The 19,899-nt window shown below is 45.1% G+C and overlaps 1 protein-coding gene across 1 annotated transcript in view; it reads right to left on the minus strand.

Moving 5' to 3' along the window:
• The window catches only part of CNTNAP2 (contactin associated protein 2), a 2,014,778-nt gene that overhangs the window by 639,186 nt on the left and 1,355,693 nt on the right, over positions 1–19,899 (minus strand). The window contains exon 10 of the mRNA XM_084857751.1: positions 13,563–13,737. Coding sequence (XP_084713877.1) covers positions 13,563–13,737 — 175 coding nt within the window. The remainder of the gene's footprint in view (positions 1–13,562; positions 13,738–19,899) is intronic.

Genomic DNA, 19,899 nt, shown 5'->3' on the forward strand with positions numbered 1-19,899 from the left:
CCTCACCCTGGCGAATGCCCCATTTTCAGTGCTCCGTGCTGCTCTTACAAGTGCAGAGCATGGGGACGATGCGCACTGCCTACAAGGCAGTCCGGGAGGGGGTCAGTTCTCTGCGAACTGTCCTTGGAGCATGGGCTCTGAGGTTGGTTCCTGGAAACCGACCTATCCTATGGCTGTCTAGCTGCTGACTAGCCGCCATAGGATTGCATCCTTAATGATGGTTTTAGATTGAAAATGAAACTCACATAAAATAAACTATTGTAGATCTGTTGAAAGAAACAAATATTAGCTAATTACAGAAAATCAAATAATTGGCTCACAAATGACAAATAAGTACTTTAACTTGATTCATTTTGTTTTCTCTTTAAAATATATCCTTGAACTATTTACATTTATTTCAATGTAGACTTTTGCTAAAACACATGCTAACTTGTCTCATTGCAGATTTTAGTCTTACAGTTATTAATTTGACTTTTAAGGGAAGTATACTACTCACATACCAGTAGAAGTTATCCAAAGTGTAACAGGGCCCAGTTCAGATTACAGTGGCTTTATTTATGCAATAGCAACAGCAACAGCAACAACGGCTTTGGATAAATCTGATTAATTCCTAGAAATTCCCACAGAACAGTGTAACAAAAATTCTCAAGTATTCTCCATGCATGTTAATTTTGGCAGACTGTCACAGAACAACAACACTCTGATCCTTGTGTGGAAGGGAGACCAAGCAAAATAGTGTGACCCACTCTGTTTTACCCTTCCCTTCATAAGACTGTCCCCACTGCCACCAGGTTGATTTTTTTATATTCCCCAGCAGCCTTCACCAAACAACCTAAAAACCATCTGGGCCTCGTGTAATCACTTTTAGGTAGTGTTGGGGTTGGCTACTAGGCATGGGGTGGGTAACCATCAAGCAAAGAGACCACAAGGTTTTGATCAACAAAATTTAAGAGTTTACTGAAAATGTTTTACTAATAAGGAAAAGGTTTTAACATCTGAATGGATACAGCTCTCTACAAAGAAAAACAATATCATAAGAAAAATAGGATAATTATTATAATAATAATTATTAAATTTATTAATCGCCCATCTGGCTGGCCACCCAGCCAGATACTAATAATGAAATTAGTTATTAATTATTAGTTATTAATGTACTAATAATTAAATTAGTACAGTGCCAAAACCTCACCTGACCTTCCGCAACCTATTTGTTTCCCTGCAACAGAGGCAGTTGTTTTGCTGCCTCTTTCACAGGGATGTTGAGAATTTCAGAGACATTCTCTGAAAACTTCAGTTCTTCTCTTACTATAAGGAGGTGGCTGACGGGGTCCGTGTGTGCTCTTTATTTTACCATTTTTATCCTGTTGTGTCCTTGCAGCTTCTCGGTCTGCTTGAGCTTTCTGAAAAGCCCCCTAGACTCTAGGGCCTAGAGGACCTAACCAGGACTTCCTCCCTTGGGACTTTCCAGTGCTGCTTCCTGCTGAGTGCCTGAAAGCTGAGCGAGGCATCTTTGGTTTTGTTGTGTTGTTAAAAATCTTTTTAACAAGAAAGAGAAGAAGGACAACAAGTACAACTACTACTCCTTGATCAGCTTTAAGGCAGCAGATGGCAGCAATGCAGACAGACAGGGAGCATTGTGGGTGGAGAAGGAGGTCTGTCACTGGAAGCCACATCATTGTGGCAGCGGAATCCTCCACCACCATTGGTCCTCTGCAGGCAGTGCTCCAGCACTGGTAGATGGGAAAAGGGGGTGTCTCAGGGGTATGTTGAGGAAGGCCTTGGATCCACAGGATCCAAAGTCTTCCCAGTCCCTGGACGCACCTTCAAGCCAAGCCTTCAACTATGCCAGCCATAGAGCTGGCATAGTTTCTTTCCTGCCATTGATTTCAACGGGAAGGGACATTTTAAAAAACTAAACACTGCCACAAAACCCACCCCCACCTCCTGCCCTAGCCACTGTGAGCTGACAGGGCTTTGGATTCAATGGATGCCCTGCTGTAGATCTCCCCAATGCTGGTATGTAGAATTGGCCTGTGCAAGTATATGACTTTAAAACAAAAAAAACCTGCACACATAAAAATATTAAAACTTTTTTGTCGTACCTTTAAATTGCCTTCTAGGGAGTTGGGTGGGTAGAGTTTGGAATCTGGCAGAGTGGTGACTTGGTAACCCCTCCCAGACATTAAAGAACACCCTGCCGCTGCCCCTGATACTTAAGTGCCTTATTCAGTTAATTCAGTAGGTGGTAACAGCTACTAATTTGCTGGGATATTTTAAGGTAGTTCTAACCTCTGTGGTAAATTGGGGAGAACCTAGAGCTCATTTAAATTGGCTTACCAAATGACCCCCTGGGTGCCAGGTTCAGGGGTCTTTGAAGGATCCCAGGGTACCTCCATTGGTGCTATACTTAAAACAAAAAAAGACACAGTCCCCTGCCAGGCTTACAATCCAGATAAGACAGAAGACACACAAGGGAAGGGAAATGGATGGAAAGGTGGTGTGCAATATCAATTCAATGCCAGAATGAAGTACTGATCTTTTATCAAGTGCTTTTTAAAAACACCAGCAGAAGGAACCAGATGCATGCCAAGAGATAAACAGTTCTAACTGTAGAGAGCAGCAAGTGAAAAGGTGTGTGTGTGTTGGGGGGGGGAGTTGCAGAATAGCAGAAATAATTTCAGTTTTATGGAGGGCAAGGTTACTAGAGAAGTGATGAGAGGATGAAGGGGCATGGAGAAAGGGAACATCGGATAGATATGAGGGAACAAAAGGACTGTTGAAAATCAAGAAGTTTAAATAAAATATAAGAAGAAAGAGGGAGCTAATGAATACAGCAACGAGAAGGAAAAATAAATAAAAGAGGAATAACATGATCATAGTGTTGAGCAAGGCAGATTAGGCATTAATTCATTATACACATACACCTGACAGGTTAGACCAGTCCCAAGTTCATCTTGCACAGATTATAACTGACATGCCAAGTCAGATCCCAAAAGGAAGCTCATAGCAGCATTCCCTGTCAGCATCTGGTCAGAAGACTACTGCATCGGAGGGCCAAACTTCTGGATACTTTGAAGACATAGCTAGCAGTTACGTCACTCATTCTTTCTTACTTTAAAATAAGCACAGGGAGGGGGGTGATCTGGACTGGGGCTCTCGCGTTGGGGTTGGGGGGCGTTAACCTTGTTCTCCATGCTGTGGTCCCAAGCTGGATCAGAAGTCCATTGAGTTAAAGATGCAAGTATGCCTTAGGCCTGTCAGCTGGTATGCTTGGCATGACACTCACCAAGCCCCACTGCCTCATCCTGGCATCAAGAAGGCAAGTGGGCAAGCAGAGAGAGAGGGAAAGGGAGAGAGGCAGGCAGCTAACTGAAATAAGAAACACTATCTGCAAACAGGTCTGCACTATCTGCAAAACCAGCACCAGCTCTGCCTCCTCTACCTCTCTACTTCAGAGCATCATATAGTTTGCCACCACCATCACAAAGTGGTTTCTTAATGACTGTAAATAATAATTTGTGCTATAGTGCACTTTATTAACAGTAAGAGTGCTTGCGCACCCTAGGTCACTCACAGCAGTGTGTATGTGTAAAATAAAAACTCACACACAGCACCATGTACACACACACACAAGAAGCTAAGCTGCAAAAACTACGGAAGATGGTCCATTAGCTAGGCATCCATCCAGCCTATCTCCTTAGGAGTCCCAATGCCTTAGAATCATCAACAGCATGCATTTTCGAATGCATTAAGAAGCCTGATTGTCTCACAACATGTAGCATTTATGTACCCCTTTAGAATGTTCAAAGCAATGCGCATTCATCATCTCAAATATAATGCTCAACAACCCTGAAAAGAAGGCCAGTATTATTATACCATCCTCATATTATTGATGGGGGACTGAGGCTAAGAGAACATTTTGCCTAAGGCAAGTGATTGTGCAGGAAGAGCAGAGATGAGGTCTGGGGGATTGGAAGGGGAAGCAGTAAATGACACCCAGACCTGAAATGGGTTAAATAATTGGCCACTTTATCGGTTACAGCTGAGTAGAATTTGGTAGGGGCACAGGACATGGATCCAGCTGTTGGACACTGCACATGCTGGCTGATGATACCGCTGACCTGGCCAATTGACTGGATACATAGGTGTGTGTGTGAGCGCGCGTGTGTGCGTGAGTGTGTGTGTGCATGCATGTGGGGGGAATGCAAGAGCCCTAGGCCCATCACAACAAAGCCACTCTTCTGGGCCCTTTCTGTGCCCGTGTACATAGGCGGCTTGCCCACCCACAAGCTGGGTGGGCCATGATGCCACATCTGCCCAAGATTCCTTAAGGGGATCCCTGCCTTGCGGACTCTAGGAGCCCAATCCTGCTTCCCTTAAAATGAATCTAGTGCAATGCCTCCTACACCTACACCACAAAGTTGTGACTAGAAGCAAGAATACAACAAATACCTTGCTTACTGTACACTACGCTCTGTTAAGTTTATGTCTTGTGTTTGACTTTCACAGCAAACCAGACCAAAGAGGAAATGTATCTCAACCAAAAAGAAGAAGCAATAAAACAATTGGGATAAGTAAACTGGTGAAGATAAATAATATTGAAAAAGTCTAGGGACAATACTTTATCTACACAGGCTACAAACATATAGTCATCAAACAAGAGAGGAGAGCAAAATCAAATTGTACATACATATCATTCAGTACCAGGAATAACCAAATACATTTCGACCATAGATCTTCAGCAGTCTAAATATATGAAAAGTTATATAGAAAGACTGATCTATCATCTATCTATCTATCTATCTATCTATCTATCTATCTATCTATCTATCTATCTATCTATCTAATCAGGAAGTGTTTGTATATCCTCGATGGACTCAAAAACTGTACATCCGATCAGTATGAAACTTTCAGGATTTGTTGTACCTCTATTTGGGATGGTTTTAGGCATAGTGAAAATTTTGTCTGCCATCAGATACTGGGCTCCTTTACACTGAGCTTTTATCCTGCGGTTGAGATTGTTCCTTCATGGAAGTTTGCGGGCTCTTTATGTGACGCTGCAATCATTCAAGGCACCTCCTGCACTAAATGCCCTTTGTTCCATTTTTTAAACAGATTGCAGATAATGAGCTATCCAATTACCCCATTGTGTTCAGCTTGAGTTTCCTCCATGAAAAGAGGAAAAGCAGCAAGAAGAGGAGCGAGATCAATGAAAGATAATGGAAGATTCAGATATGAGGAGAAAGAGGGGGAAGGGGGTAGGGGAAAAGGAAGCACATGAAAAAGGGAGTCGTTGTGATGCTGCATTTAAAATAGAAGCAAAAAGCCCCATCTTAAATGCAGGATTTTAGGCTGGTGTAGAGATGCCCACTCAACCTACAAATTTGCAAGGGCAAACCCATTAGGGATGTACGAAACACCTACCTGGCTCCGCGCTGGGCAATCCGCGGTGGGGGGGAGGTGCTCCGTCCCTCCCCCTGGAATCCTCAGCGGGGGGGAACGCAATCTGGTCCTCTGCCCCAGAATTGTGCCCGGCCGGCTCTGCTCTGCGGCCAAGCCACGGAGCCACCAGCCGGCTCCAGCCACCCGCAGCTGGACATCCGGCTGCTGGGCAGCCTTGCAGGGACGCAAATGGCGGCTGTCATAGCTGCCGCCATTTGCGTCCCTGTATTGAGCTGTGATAGGCTACGTAAATATTTACATAGCCTATCACGGCAGGGGGAAAAACCCCAGCGTACGCAAATGGCGGTAGCCGCTGCCATTTGCGTACACTGGGTTCCCCCCCCCGCCGTGATAGGCTATGTAAATACTTACGTAGCCTATCACGGCCTCCGCAGGGACGCAAATGGTGTCCCTGCATTAGCCGTGATAGGCTACGTAAGTATTTACGTAGCCTATCATGGCTATGAAGAGGAGGAAGTGAATGGCGGCTGCAGGACAGCCGTCATTCGCAAAGCAACGTGGACAGGAGCACGTAAGTGCTCCATTTCATGTGCCTTTTGTGGGTTGAGGGCGGTGGGAACTTCGTCCCGCATGCCTTTCGTGGGTTGGGGGGGCGGGGGCTTCGTTCCATGATGGATTTCGGGGGCCCGAATGCTCTGGCATTCGGCCTCACCAAAATCCGTCGTGGAATTCTCTGACATCCCTAAAACCCATATGCTTTCTTCAACATCTGCAGGTACGCTACAGCAGGTACGTGGGTGTCCAAAATGGCTGCAGGATTATTCTGCTTAGGGTGCAAATGGATGTGAAGGCACATCCCATTAAGAAGGGGGCAATGTCAAAGGAGCTGAACATGTCAAATAGACACAGCAGGGGGCAGGGGAAGAGAGCAAGTTGCCCAGGTAATGGAAGAAGAGAGTTGGCAGTTGATCAGGTGGGAGGGGGAGAGAAGGAAGGATGGAGAAGAAGGGAGTCATGGCTGACAGAGAGGGAAACTCAGGACAGTCTTCAGGAGACAAAGAACAAAACACATTAATTATAATTACTTTAAGGGCGCAATCCTATGGGGTTAGGTGGCCACCTCCGAACTCGGAGGCAAACCACCTATCCAATGGAGGGCAGGAGAAGCATGGAGGGGATCGTTCCCTCCACGCTGCTCCTGAGCTGCATTTGCGACTAGACAGACAATTTTGACTGTCTAGTAGTGGGAAGGCAGAGCGGGGGAGGAGGCTGCTGGACGACACATAGGATGTGTCGTACCAGCATTTCCGCTTTCCCAGTCCTGGAAAGCCCCCTCCCTGGAACGCCCTGTTTTGGCTGCTCTGTGCCCCTCTTCCAAGCATGGGGCCGTTCTGCACTGTCTGCGAGGCAGCGCAGAAGGGGGGGAGGTTGGTTCCTGGAAACCCACATATCCTACGTCTAGCAGCCATAGGATTGCACCCTAAATGTGTCTATGAGGTTGAAGCCTGAAGCCAGTCACTGCATGGCAGACTTTCTTAAGCGGGAGATCGTTTGGCAGTTAAGGATGGCGGAGAATTCCGCCACGGACTCAAATGAGGCCAGATTCTAAGAATCCGGCCCCCCGGGGTCCGTGGTGCAACGAAAGACTCACCTCTGCTAACCGGGGCAATCTATGCCGGCCGGATCCTACCTGCCGCTGGCCATCCACTGCCGTCCGCTGATACCCACTGCTGCCTGTCTTCGGACGCAAATGGCATCCAGCGTAGCAGACGCCATTTGCGTCCCTGCCTTTTGCCGTGATAGGCTACGTAAATCTTTACATAGCCTATCACAGCAAAAGGCAGGGATGCAAATGGCGTCCGCTATGCTGGACGCCATTTGTGTGGCAGTGTCCGGATGTCCGGCTGTGGATGGGCCCGGCTGGCAGCTCTGTGGACTCACCACAGAGTGGAGCCTGCCGGGGAGGATTCCGGGAGGAGGGATGGATTGTCTCCCTCCCCCGCGGATCCCCCCCCCCAGCAGACTGGTGAGTCTGTTTCATACACCCCTATTTGCAGTTCTTACAGTTTGAAGCCAGGAGGAAGTGGTCTGAGGAAAAGAGTTATACAGCTGTCCCCTCCCCTCTTCTGCAGGGTAGCCCGGCCCCCTCAGGGAAATGAAGTGGACAGACCCCTCCCTCAGAGGGCTATGGGGGTCACCATGGCTGGGGCTGTGCTTAGGAGCCAGGGCAGGCATAATGTTCCCACCTGTGGCAGCTGCGTAAGTTTGCTGAAGGCTTCACTGTGTCAAACTAAGCGCTGATCCCAACCTATGTGAAGCTGGGTCTGTTTGCTAGTGTGTGTGTGTGTGTGTGTGTGTGTGTGACAGAGTATGCTGTGAACTGCCCAGAGAGCTTCTACTATTGGGCAGTATATAAATGTAATAAAGAAATAAATAAACACACACATCAATCCAAGCTTCTTACACCTACTGGTAATATAGAATACTCCACTAATTCAGGCACAGCTTCATGGACCTTGCCAAGCCAAAAATAAAAACTACACATGCAAAAGCATATGCGTATATGTGTAATGTCCAACTGAAAGGGGCCCTAGGTGCCACTGTGAATATATAATTCTGAGAAAGGCAAGGAACTGCAGTGATCATATATCAGAAGGTTAATCAGTATACTAATGAAATCACTCAAGAGGCTTCCCTTCCAGGAACCTGCAAGCAGCTACAGGGAAAGGGGAAATAGTGCATCATCCAACCAATTGCATCTGCGGGTAACATTTCTCCCCAACCCCATCAACCGGTGACTAACTTCTGCCCCTAGCAAGCTCTAGACTTACAGGGAGTGCTGGGTGGGAAAGCTGGCCCAGGCACTGGCAAAGAAGCAAGCCTGGGTAGACGTTTATAATCTATTGGCAGACGAGAGGAAGAAGATTCTTCCTCTGGTCTGCCCCCAAGCCCCGCCTCCCAGGAAGTCAATCAGTGCTCTGACTGACTCCCTGGGACAAGTCCGGGCCTGGCGACCCCTGGGCACCTAAAATTGTATTGTTTTAAAACTGTTTGTATTGATGTACATCACCCAGGGTGGCCGGGTGACCAGCCAGATGGACGATTAAGAAATGTAATAAAAAAAATAAAAATCAACTGCAGCTCCTCCACCTCCAGAAATTTGAGGCTCCCATGCAGGATGGAAGCCTTTACCTTTATAGGTAAGATAAGACCTGAACCAGGGGCTTCTGGTTCACAGCTCAGTCGCTGGGCCAGTACATTTCACTAGAGTTTTGTTTTGTCTTTTTAACTGAGTTTATTTTCTGACGAGCAGCAAGCAAACAGCCTCCAAAATGCAATTCTAGCAGAGTCGTGCCAATCAAATGGTAGATTCCTGAGGTCTGAAGTACATAGTATCTGCAGGTACGCAATAATCTCTCAAAGGGGGAAAAAAAATAGTGCCAGCTTTAAACATACCTACTGCATGCATTTCATAAAGGAAGTACAGGACATACCAATACCTCTTAGTGACAAAGAGGGAATCAAAACATTCATATAGCCACACACCCAGTGGAGGCTGGTGGCACTGACGTCAGTGGGTTGGTGAATCCCTCTGGGGTTCAGCCAGAACCAGCCAGAACTGTAAAGTAGCTATCCAAGGTACTGAACCTATGTTGGGGATAGAGTTTAGCACCTTGGACAGCTCCTCTAGAGTTTTGGCTGGCTCTGACTGAAACCCAGAGTGGATTCACTGCCGCATGACATCAGAGCCACCAGCCTCTGCTGCAAATACCACTGGCAAAAGAGCTACAGACAAAGTTGTGGCTCTGTGATGTTTCCTTTCATTTGTGTATCCCTGCTATTTCACATGTCTTTAAACCATGCTGCCAGATTTTCATTAAAATCGACATATGCTTAACGTAATCTGTAATGACATATTGGATGGGAGATTTCAAAATCCCTTTTAGCATCTCATCGGGCTACCCCAGTGATAAAAATCTATATACGCTGTGCTTTGAGAAAGCCAGGAGCAGTCAACCAGTTTCCCCGGGCTTCTGGGGGAAATTAGTTGTGAATAATAATTCCTCTGCAATGTGCTGTGTGACAACCCTAATGTACAACCAGACCATCTGGACTACGACAACAAATCCAGTTTGTCAATGATAAGAAAAAGTTGTACAGGGATCTGAACTGTCACTCGCTGGACAGCATATTGATCACTGGCAACTATGTGACTTCCATGATAAATATACTTGCAGATGTCGCTGATCCTGGAAATAAAACATGGCAGGAATTGTTTTCTGCAGGATCAGAAAGGCCTGTGACTCTTACTGTTTTGGAAATCCCCTCCCCCCATATCTGTTATTTTGTATTTTGTGGATCACAGAGGTGTGGGAAAATATGCATTCGTGTGTGTGTGTGTGTGTGTGTGTGTGGTTTGTCTCCCTCCAAATACAACCATAAATTTGCAAGATTGCATACAATGCCAGCTGCACCCCTATACACACTAGCCAGCTCAGATAGACCTGTACAGACCCCTGCTGAGAAATCTTGTTAGTCTTATCAAAGCTTTTATGCTTCCCACACAATTCCTCAGATATTTCTGCCCACATAGGAACTTCCACATTTCACTTGGAAATTTTTCTTTAAATGAAATCCAGTGACAATGCTGTAACCCAGAATAGCTCTACGATTTTGTAATCCTGCTTCTCCAAGTATTTTCTTTCTTTCTTTTTTGACTGTTGGTTTCACGCTTTTTGTCTATTAAAATTTACAGATTGCATAGGTATTATGAAGGTTCACCCAAAAGCACTCATGTAGGCAGTGCTAATCTGATGTTAAAAGGAGCATCAGACCTGGCTCCCAAACTCCCCCTATTCATATCTCTTTGCACCCACAATGGCAGGTGGGTGAGACTCACATTCCTAACGCTGGGAAAAGTCAACTTCCCATTACCTCCAATGGTCAGGTCATATCAGTTCCTCAAGGGAGATACTTGGCATAACAGAATAGCATGAGTGTTATCTTATAGTCTTATGAAATTTGTTCACTGTGAAAAGTGAAAATACTGTGAAAAGAAAGCTATATAAGTGGCCATCTCCCAAGAAATGCTACACATGAACCCTCAGTTTGGGGAAGCTCTCTGCTCATGGTAAACAGGCCTTCTAATTCATTTGTGACAAACAGAACAACTCTCAGAAATAAATTACACATTATGCTTGACACATGACTGCTGCTGAAAACAGCATCCCTCACTATGTGTAGCTATGGGAGTGATGATGTGGGGCTTCTTCCTTATCTCTAAGTGTTTCCCCCAAAATACTGATGCAATAATGGGCCATAATTGATTTATTTTCTTACCCATGGTGTGATATCACAGTCTGTGTGTCCCCTCCGTCCCATCCCCCCCCCCAATGATATGAATGGGGCAATACTCCAACATGATGACATCATGACATGGTGTGCCTAAATATTACACAGAAGGGAGGGGAACTGCAATATAGGGATACTGTTTTTTGGCAGCAGCTTCATGTCAAGGTTAACATCAAGCTCTGGTTTCAATTGAAACTGGGATGTAGGGATGGATGAATCTGTCAAGTCTGATTCCAATCAGTTTCTAATGTTGTCAGCATTTAGTTCCTTCCACCCCATTTCCATATTTTTTCCGTTAGAGCCTGCACTTATTTTCCTTTAAATTTTGCACAAAATCTGTATCTATTTTTGTGTGCATTTCTCCAATACATGCATATTGGTATGCACTTTTACAAATATACAAGTGTTTTCTCAAGCAATTTTCCTGAATATAATGCATTCTTGTGCTCTCTTTAATACAACATATACATTTTCATGTGACCTTCCCCCTCATATACACAGTTTGTGCAGACATTTTCCTATTACCCTTTTTAAAATTTGCAAACTGGTACTGCAAAATTTGGAAAAATGTGAATGCTGCTGTATAATTGCGTTCTGGTTCATGAGCTCATTCGGGAAGTGCAAATTTGATAAGTTCACATTAAGATGCGAACCCAAGAGATTTCTATCCAGTCCTACTGGAATGATATACACAATTGCTGCTTCTGTTCATGGCGAATAAGTCAGATGATTCATTTGCTCTTGGCAGAGAGGTAGCTGGGAAAAATAGGACCACTCCATGCACGGCAGCCCATGTACATCAACACTAACACTGATGACAGTACATGGGAATGTCACAGCTATGCACTGATTCATGTGGAACATTCATGCATATTCTTCATGAATATTTATGCTAAGCAAGAAGGAGAGATGTTTTAGCAGAGGATGATGATGATAACAATACACATTTTTAAATCGTATTTCTTTCTCTTTATTAACACTAAAGATATTAGTTAGCTTTTATGGGAATGTATGCGCACCTGTTATAGCTCTCACAGGAGCCTAGTTCTCTCAGGGATCTTCATTTTACAATAGCATTCCAACAGACTGCTCTTTCACAGCATACTAAATCTCAAGTTGCAACAAATACAACTGGGGGAGGAAATTGCTTCATGTGCTAAATTTTATGTATTTATGTATGTATTTATTTACTACATTTCTATAATACCCAATAGGTGAAGCTCTCTGGGCGGTTCACAAAAATTAAAACCACAATGTAGAACACAACAAATATAAAATATAAAAGCTTAAAACTGCAATATAAAAGTACAACCAGAATAAAACCTATCAGCAATGCAGAGATTTAAAATACAGATTTAAAACAGCAGAGCTAAAAGACTAGAATGCTAAAATGCTGGGAAAATAAAAAGGCCTTCACCTGGCACCGAAAGGAGTATAACGTAGGCACCAGGCAAACCTTTCTAGGGAGTTCATTCTACAACCAGGGTGCCACAGTAGAAAAGACCTTCTTCCTGGTAGCCACCCACCTCACTTCCTTTCGCAGCAACTCCTGCAGAAGGACCACTGAAGGTCCAGGCAGGTACATGTGGGGGGACATAATCCTTCAGATAAATGGCTTGGGGCCAGGTTAATACCAGCACTTTAAATGGGGCCAGACATGGACTGGCAGCCAGTGCAGCTGGAAAAGTATTGGCTTAAAGATGTATACTGAACAAGCAACATAGGTTGTAGTCCCTTTCAAAGTCACATCATGTGTATTTTAATCTTGTATGCTGATACTAACTGGTTCATCTGTTCATTTGGAGAAATGGAGTAAGCCTTTAGGAATTGCTCTTCTTTATTGTTTCAGAGCAGTGAATCGCAGCACTACATGTGGATTTATTTACTCAATAAATCCATACATGCACGTAGGGGCTGAGGGTGCTTGAGCTGCAGCTGGCAAAGTGGGAATGAGATGCTGATGGAGCAAAAAAGACAGCTCCACCATAACAATGCCAAGTTCCTCCCCAAAATCAGTTTGTGTATGTATAATTATTCTTTAAGGGACTGGTGCAGATATCCTCTTAATTGTGCTTAAGGGATTGAGAGTGGTTACAAGTGCCTTCCTTATGGGAATCTGATAACGTGCTAAGCAGCACTCAAAAGCGCTGAGTTACGGTGGTGATGTTGAGTTACTTCCACATCTTTAAGTGACTCCTAGAAACATTTACACACCTCTGCTGAGGGCAGCCACTTGATAGCCCTCTCATCTAGCCTGTTTGTCATACAAACCTTTGGACGCCAGACTCCTGTGATAAATTGCACGGAACACTTATTACCAACAAGCCAGAGATCCACACACAAGAATCCCATCTCAATCGGTGACAGGTTTTGATTTTCACGCACCATTCGGGAATTACTGATAAGAGATGTGGGGTTGGATCCCAATTTAGGCACATGCAACTGGGCAGGCAGAAGTGGACTCCACCCCAGCCCCCACTATTCATGGCAGCTCCTCGAGCCCCCTGAAAATGCTACACAGAGGGTCATGGGACCCTGCTGAATGGGCTGAGCTGTGGTGTGGGAAGGGGGAAAGATATCTCTGAAAATTAGGCAGAGGCACCTTCCATGAGCAGAGCCCTTCCATCAACAGAAGGAAGATCCTGGATCAAACCTGTGGTATTCCGATGGTTACTGTAAACATGACTAACCATGGCAAAAATTAAATGATAAATATAGAAAAAACAATCTTGCTGTTTCCCAGTTATTTTGCACGTGCTTGTTGCATGATTTTTCATCCACCATTACATTGCTTGTTTAATCCTTACCGATCAATAATGGCACACATATCGATGCTGACATTGGCAAAACTTCCCAGTTTTCCTTGCTCTATGGCATGCAAATCCACCAGTTGATCATCCACATGAATAAGTTGCATGCATCCTTGGAATGAGAGCTGGAGGAAACCTGTATAAAACAGATAAATGGGGTCAGGGTAGGATACTGTTATATTCAACAGATGGTTCAAGCAAAACATTGTATTTGTAACTCATCAAGATGCACCTTCTTTCCTTCTTTATGATTGTCACTGGCTCCATATATATGGCACCGCTTTGCCCCCCCCCCCCCGTTGCAACTGCACAGCAATGTGGCTTCGAATAGCCATGCCCTGCGGTACACTCACGATGTACTGTGCGCTTCCCTATGGGACTCACGTGCCCCCTTTTTTTGCCATTATACTGAAATGTGCAGCTGTGCAGTCCCATGAGTGTGGGGGTGTGACACTTCAGTGGCTGTTTTATATTTCGGGGGCTCCGCTGTGTCTTTTTGACCCTGTTTTAGGTAAAAAGTGGGTGTTTTGTGCTCCTTCATGTCCACACCATCAGTTTGTCAGTTCCCCAGCCTGAGACTCTCGCGATGGTTCGCACTAACAAGTGTGAGCGCTACGTGCCTAGACATCGCTCTCAAATGGTCCCCGGAGCTACGTTGTTCCTTCCCCCAAGACCCTGCCCAGCCCTTGGGTACTGAGTCCAAAAGCAACCATTGTGAAGATACGAAGCTGCAAAAATGTGCGTAAGAGTGATTACATAAATGAAAACACCCCTCCGTGCCTCTGTAACTGCGCAGCTGCAAAGGGATGGGGTAATAAAGGGGCATCACAAAGTGACGCAGGCACTATGCGCGCCTACATCACGCCCACTGTAAGATTTAAAGTCAGTTCGGGGAAGGAACAGACGGCCTGCAACTGTGGGGGAACCTGCAGCAACCCCCCAAAATCACAGTAAAACGGTTCCTTGGAACTCCGCTTTTTCCAGGCAAAAAACATGGATGGCTGTGAAGTTGCAACTACATCATCTATCACAATGGTCCTCGACTCGCACCTGCCCTGGAGTAAAAGCCCGGTGTAGATGGGGCCAGATCTTTTAGTTGTTTTATGGGGTGGTTGTAATTTCATGAATAATTGTTTTAGCTGTTTGAATTTTTTTGTGTTTTAATTTTGTTGTAAGTTGCTTTGATTTTTTTTTTTCTGAGAAAGACATCTAAGAATGCAATTCTTTGGTCCCTGGGAGGGCATCTCAGGGACCGTAGGAAATAAGATGGTGGAGATCCTTCCCTGCTGTAGACACAGCAACAACTTCAGCAGAAAATCAGAGCAGGGATTCCCCTCTCCCAGCTGTGGCAGAAAACTCTGGTTCCTCTTCCAAGGCTGATGTTGCAACCTTGGAGGAGGTTTGGGGAAGGAGGAAAGGGGGCTGGATGCTGTGTGGGGAGGGGAGAGGAGAGATGTGGATCTACTGGATCCAGAAGCCTCTCTATCACCCATCTCTACTAACAGCAAGGTAAGTCAGTGAATGGCCTGCCTAGATTACAATGCTTTTAAGGTGGAATTGGAGGTGAAAATGCGTCCGTCATTCCACCTGCCCTGTCTGGCACTTGCTAGCAGGGCTTTAGATTGGCAGAGTACTCTGATCTCAGAGCCCTCTACCGGAAGAGCACCAGTCATTTAGGATTGCACTCTAAGACATCTAAACAACAACAATAAATGGATGAATGTGTTGACGTACAGCTTGCTAACAATGAACGGTGCTGTGAAAAATAGAAATGAGGGGCTTTCCAAAGGGAAAGAGAGTAGATTAAAATATGCTGGCATTGTCTTTGTGGTACATTTGTCAGTAGCTAAAAACATGGCTTTTGACTTGAGTTGCAAACCGCTAGAATGACGTGTCTGTTAAAATTTTATTCTTGCTAATCACCACGTATCATGTGTACATCCACAATGTTGCATCTCGCTGTAGCTACAGGACAATGGCGCTGCCCACTGAGGGCAAAACCTTTATTGCTGATGCAGTGGAATGACCTGTTGTGGTTTTATGAAATAAAATAGAAAGCGCTGGGGGAGAACAGCATGTTCCGTGAACTTATATTTTTAATAGCCTTCATCAACTAATCAATAGTTTACAAAGAACTAAAGCATTTTGGTTCAGTGCACTCCAGAAGAAACAAACAAAGGACTAACTTCACTTGCTATAAGCAGGCCAGCTGCTGTTGACTTGGAGTGGAAAGAGTGCACTGGCTGCTGCATACAAAGAGAAAGTTGGGCTCTTCTGGGTACAACCCACCAGAAAGCTTTACTGTGTGTGCCCCATTGAAATTGACAGCAGCAGAGCTTCCATTAATTTCAATAGGGCTCATGAAGGAGAAATACCCTCCAGATGTTTTGGACAACAGCTCCCATAGTCCCTGACCATGGGCCATGCTGGCTGAGGTTGATGAGGGCTATAGTGCAAGACTTCTAGAGGGCATCAGGTTGCCTATCCCGGTCCAAGTGGAAAGTTCCCTTTGTTGCTAATAGTCTACATGGACATTAAAAAGGTAGGTCTCGTATGCTCATCATAGTCCAGTTCTGCAGTTTTGCTTGCTTCAGCAAGTGGATTTTTTCACCAGTGCTGTGCCTCCCAGGTTATTCCTTCAATATACACCAGAAGCCATTATTTAGCAGAGCCTCCAAATGCCAGGTTCCTAGGAAAGAATTCCAGTGTAACTTTTTCCCCATCAAATAGCCACTTACAGCTACAAATAAAAAGGGGGCTATGCAAGATTCCCTCTGTATTTTATATTAAATAAAACCCCTCAAGGTTATATAATTTCCCCTCTTTTTCTATCATCTCCTCTATGCCACATTGCCTTATCTGCTAATCTCTAAAAATGATTCTGAGAATGACAAAAGAGCTGCATACAAATATATAACAACACTTTACAAATAAAGCAACAATAGAAACAATTTTCATTTTATCCTAAAACTGCACTATATTTTGAGCACTCTGTGCTTCATATGGTACTCTGCTTTTATGAAGAGATGAAAAGCAATTCGTAATTGTTCATTTAAGCTTCAAACAAACAATCCCACTATTGAACATAGAGACTTGTGATATTTGTAATGGTTGGAGAAAAGACCACTGCTATTACTTCCCGTTTTGATATAATTCCTAATTTGCAAATAGCTTTCCAGCCTTTATTTTGTTTGCTCTCTCACTATGAGGTAGGGGATTATTATTCCCATTTTGGAGATAGGGAACTGAGGCTATAAGTGACTTGCTGAAGACAACCAAAGAAATTCATAGAAGAGGGGAAACTAAAGCCTCCTAGATTCAAATTCAATTGGCAGCCAGCTTTACCTGGTTTCTAGGGACCCTACTAACTTCTAACCAAAGTATGGTAAAAGAAAAGTTGCCTACTGTTTCACCTATCAAAGAAAAGATATTTGTTTTCAAAAGTTGAGAGAGATTACACACTTTAGAGTGCAACCCTACACAAACTACACTGGAAGCCTCACTGAACTCAGTAGGGCTTACTTCTGAGGAAGCATGCAAAGGAGTGTGCAAATAATGTTATACCTCTCCATGGCTCCTGTAAGCAATGCCCTGACAGACCCTGACTCAGTGAAGTAATGCGACACCACTGTATATTTGACAATGCTGACTGCCCCGTCCCATGCCACGGGTGTGAATTGCACAGAGCAACTTCCAGGTTAAAGTTCCCCTGCACATCTACAACAGAGGGCTTTTTGGCATTATAAGTTAATAATGATGCCATGCTAATTCACACCTGAGTGTACAAAGCAGCAACTATATTCTCAGGCACTCAGAAAACATCACCTGCTGTGTTGCTCCTTGGAGATTTATTTTCATCTTCATAGCTAAGTGTAGTACTGGGTGAGATGCAATGGCTTATGAACAGGGATGTCAGAGAATTCCGCAACGGATCTCGGCCATAGCAGAGAAGGCCTTCTCACACATCCCACCACTGTGTATGTCTCACACTGGTGGGATGCAGAGAAGGGCCCCTCCAACAGATCTCAGTCCTCAGGCAGGCTTATATAGGGAGAGGTGCTCCCTCAAATGTCGAGGCCCCAAGCTGCTTAGGGCTTTAAATGTCATCACCAGAACCTTGAATTCCGACCGGAAGCATAGTGGCAGCCAGTGCAATTCCTTTAAAACTGGTGTTATGTGATCTTTAGGAGATGCTCCCGTCAGCAGTATAGGTGACTGCTAGACTGCTTTCCTCCAACCACTGATCATTTGGTGGTTTCCTGGCATTTGGTGGTTCCCTTCTAAAAAGGATGAAATGCCTCTGCTAAGGCTTACTTAGTGGCAGTAAGAGCATTAAGCTAAAATGTGCTGGCATGTTTGATATTTTGCCCTTCCCACTTTGCCTCTGGCCCTGCCCACCACTGGCATCCCCCCCCCCCCGAGAGCTTCTCTAAACTGGAATTCTGACCTCAGTCTGAAAGTGGTTCGCCACCCCTGCCTTAAAGGATAAAAATGTAAGCTCTAGATAAAACATCTGAAAGGGGGAAGGGGAGGTTTCCGAGGATATTTGTTCTGTCACTTACGTGTATGAGTTCTTAGGGGATTGTAGCTCTGTTGCCATAGAGGTCAAGCAATGTTGGGAGAGTGGGGTCAGCATTGCCTATTTGATACATTGAGCATCCCTAACCAGCCTAAAATCCTCATTTAAGATGGGGCTTTCTGCTTCCGTTTTAAATGCAGGATCACAACGGATTCCCTTTACACGTGCTTCCTTCCTTCCCCTTTCCCCCTCCTTTCCCCCCTTATATGAGTCTTCCATATGTTTCATTATATAGCTGCTAGATGGCGCTGTGGTCTAACTAGGGATGGCAGAGAATTCCGCCACGGATCTCGGTGAGGCCGAATGCCAGTGCATTCGGCCCCCTGAAATCTGTGGCGGAAGAGCCTGCCCCCCCCGTGGATCCCCCCCGGGACGAGACTCACCTGGGGTGGATCTTCTGGGTGGCGGCGGCTCCGGCGGTGGCTTTGGTGGCGGCGGCGGCTGATCTTCCAACCGGCTGCTGCCGCTGCCATTTCCACTCTTGTAAAAAAAAAAAAAAAAAAAAAAGGTGTGATAGGCTACGTAAAGATTTACGTAGCCTATCAAGGCTAGGTTAAAAAAAAAAACACGACGTGATAGGCTACGTAAATCTTTACGTAGCCTATCACGGCTGGGTGGGTTAAAAAAACAAAACAAAACCGCGTACGCAAATGGTGGTGGCTACGGCCGCCGCCATTTGCGTTCCTTATTTTTGGCCATCTTCGTCTATGTAAATATTTACGTAGACTATGACGGCGAAAATAAAGGGGAACGCAAATAGTGTAGCGGGTGCTATTTGCGTCCCTTTTTGATTCCCCATTTTACCCTACATAAATATTTACGTAGGCTAAAACGGCAAATCAAAAAGGGACGCAAATAGCGCCTGCTATGCTATTTGCATTCCCCTTGATTTTTGCCGTCATAGTCTACGTAAATATTTACGTAGATTGAGGGCAAAAATAAGGAATGCAAATGGCAGCGGCCGTAGCCGCCGCCATTTGCGTACGCGGGTTTGTTTTTTGTTTTTTACCCAGAGCCCTCTGCGGCCGGAAATCCAGCTGCGGACGGCTCTGGCCTGGCCGGGCCTGGCCGGCTGCTCCGCGGAGCTGCTGCGGAGCACAGCCGGCCACAGAGGATTCTGGGGGGGAGGAACGGAATGCCTCCCCCCCCCACCATCAACATAATCCGCGAACAGGTAAGTGACTTTCGTACATCCCTAGGTCTAACTCCTCTTATTGCGGCTTTTCCTTTTTCACAAGGGAACTGAAGCAGAACGCAAGCACAGTAATTATCTCCAATCTTTTAAAAAACGGAATAAAGGTCATTTAGTGCAGAAGACACCCTGGACTGGAGGTTCACGCCATCGTCTAAAGGGCCCTCAAACCTCCATGAGTGAGCAATCTCAATAGCAGGAGAAAAGCTCCATGTGAAGACGCCCATTATGAGGCACTCTAATGCTATGCAAAACCAAAACAATAGTTGCTTCATTCTCAAGTGGCAAAAAGCTCAGTGGAGGGATAACCCTACAGGAGCTACAGAGATGGCAGTTAGGAAAATCTAGGGAGGAAAAAAATAGGTTCAAACGCAGGAGGTAAAATATGGCTACATTTCTGGCATTTTTCCCCTTCAGGGAGAATTTATGCTTTGGAATACTTTAACATGTAGTCACGAGGAGAATGGTGGAGAAAGGGAAACAACAGGATCTCACTCCACCAAATGAATGGCAGAAATCGTCTCTGCTGTCAGTCTAAAACTGAATCCGCAAATACCAAAGGT

The sequence above is a fragment of the Heloderma suspectum genome, chromosome 5 (assembly GCF_057233095.1).
Source record: "Heloderma suspectum isolate Gila_16-S chromosome 5, 16-S_ref, whole genome shotgun sequence".
NCBI lineage: Eukaryota > Metazoa > Chordata > Lepidosauria > Squamata > Helodermatidae > Heloderma > Heloderma suspectum.